Raw genomic sequence first — 1,375 nt, 5'->3', positions numbered from 1 at the left:
TTGCCCATCCGCAGCCTGCGGGAGATCACCCTGCTCCTGCAGCTGCGGCACCCCAACATCGTGGAGCTGAAGGAGGTGGTTGTAGGGAACCATCTGGAGAGGTGAGGGTCCCCCCTCGTCCTTCCCCATGCCCTCTCTGCCTTTCAGCCCCTTCTCGGTCCCCTGAGCCGCCTCTCGCAGCACAGACCTGCGCTGTGAGCGCCAGGACACCAGAGAGGTGTCCCGGGGAGGTGCCTAACTGTGTCTTCTCTACGACAGTATTTTCCTGGTGATGGGCTACTGCGAGCAAGACCTAGCCAGCCTTCTTGAGAACATGCAGACACCTTTTTCAGAGGCTCAGGTAGAGGTTGGGCCAGGCTTTAGGTACATCAGCCCTGAGAGGGTGCTGCCACTCCATCCAGAATGTATTGTCCACCAGCATAGACTCCCCAGGCCCTGTGATCCCTGGACCTTGTGCTGGGGAGCACCGGGTGAGCTGGGATTCATGGGCTGTGCGGGGAGCCTGAACTTAACTGGCTGTTGCAGAACGCTCCAGGGGCTTTCCAGACTGGGTTTTGGGCTGGAGCAAACTGACAGGGAAACAGAGGTGGGAGAAAAAGTGCCCCAGACAGCCTGTGAGCTACTGCTGCGAGGACACGGGGACTGATGCACTGCAGAACTGTGCCAGATGTGACAGACTGCAGAGGATGCGGCCCTGCAGTGGCTGTAGGGCACCCACGTGGGTTTAACCTCCGGGGGTTTGCCTGGCTGATGCTGCTCTCGCAGAGATCGGTGCTCCTGTCCTCTGTTTCCAGGTGAAGTGCATCACCCTGCAAGTCCTCAAGGGCCTGCAGTACCTGCATGAAAACTACATCATCCACAGGTGGGAGCCACGGGATGGACATGGTGGGAAAGGGGCTGACGGGAGGAGAAGGGGCTGATGGGAGGGAGCCTGCTGAGCCCTCGGACCACAGCGTCGTTCTTTGCCTCCTGTGTCCTGAGAGTGAGCAGCACCACGTGGAGTAGCTCTGGGTGGGGGTTTGGTGCGAATCGGTGGCTCCATGTGGGAGCGTTGGTGGGGCAGGGAGACCACTGAATGATGACATTAGCTTCTTCCCTGGGATTGCTCAGTGCTGGGGCTCTGCAGCTGCCTGCAAGCCCTGGAGGAGCGCAGGCACGGGAGGAGCCGTGCCTGAATGATGGTGCTGACTGGCCACTCTCTGTTCCCCGGCAGGGATCTGAAGGTGTCCAACCTGCTCATGACTGACAAAGGCTGTGTGAAGATAGGTGAGCCCCCGGCAGCTACCAGTCCCGCTCCCTGCCCACAGCTCTCCCTCCGCTCCATGACATGGTCAGAGCGAGGAGCTTGCCTCTCTCCTGACCTCAGGTCTCTGTT

The 1,375-nt window shown here is 60.1% G+C and overlaps 1 protein-coding gene across 1 annotated transcript in view; it reads left to right on the top strand.

Annotated features, from left to right (window-relative positions):
* Positions 1 to 1,375, top strand: part of CDK10 (cyclin-dependent kinase 10) — a 2,975-nt gene that overhangs the window by 513 nt on the left and 1,087 nt on the right. The window contains exons 3-6 of the mRNA XM_010282530.1: positions 1 to 101; positions 259 to 340; positions 795 to 862; positions 1,214 to 1,271. The exon at positions 1 to 101 is cut by the window's left edge and continues 1 nt beyond it. Of these exons, the coding sequence (XP_010280832.1) occupies positions 1 to 101; positions 259 to 340; positions 795 to 862; positions 1,214 to 1,271 (309 nt within the window). The remainder of the gene's footprint in view (positions 102 to 258; positions 341 to 794; positions 863 to 1,213; positions 1,272 to 1,375) is intronic.

Source organism: Phaethon lepturus, unplaced genomic scaffold, assembly GCF_000687285.1.
Source record: "Phaethon lepturus isolate BGI_N335 unplaced genomic scaffold, ASM68728v1 scaffold35132, whole genome shotgun sequence".
NCBI lineage: Eukaryota > Metazoa > Chordata > Aves > Phaethontiformes > Phaethontidae > Phaethon > Phaethon lepturus.
The sequence above is the reverse complement of the archived record's forward strand: the minus strand, read 5'-3'. Positions and strand labels throughout refer to the sequence as shown.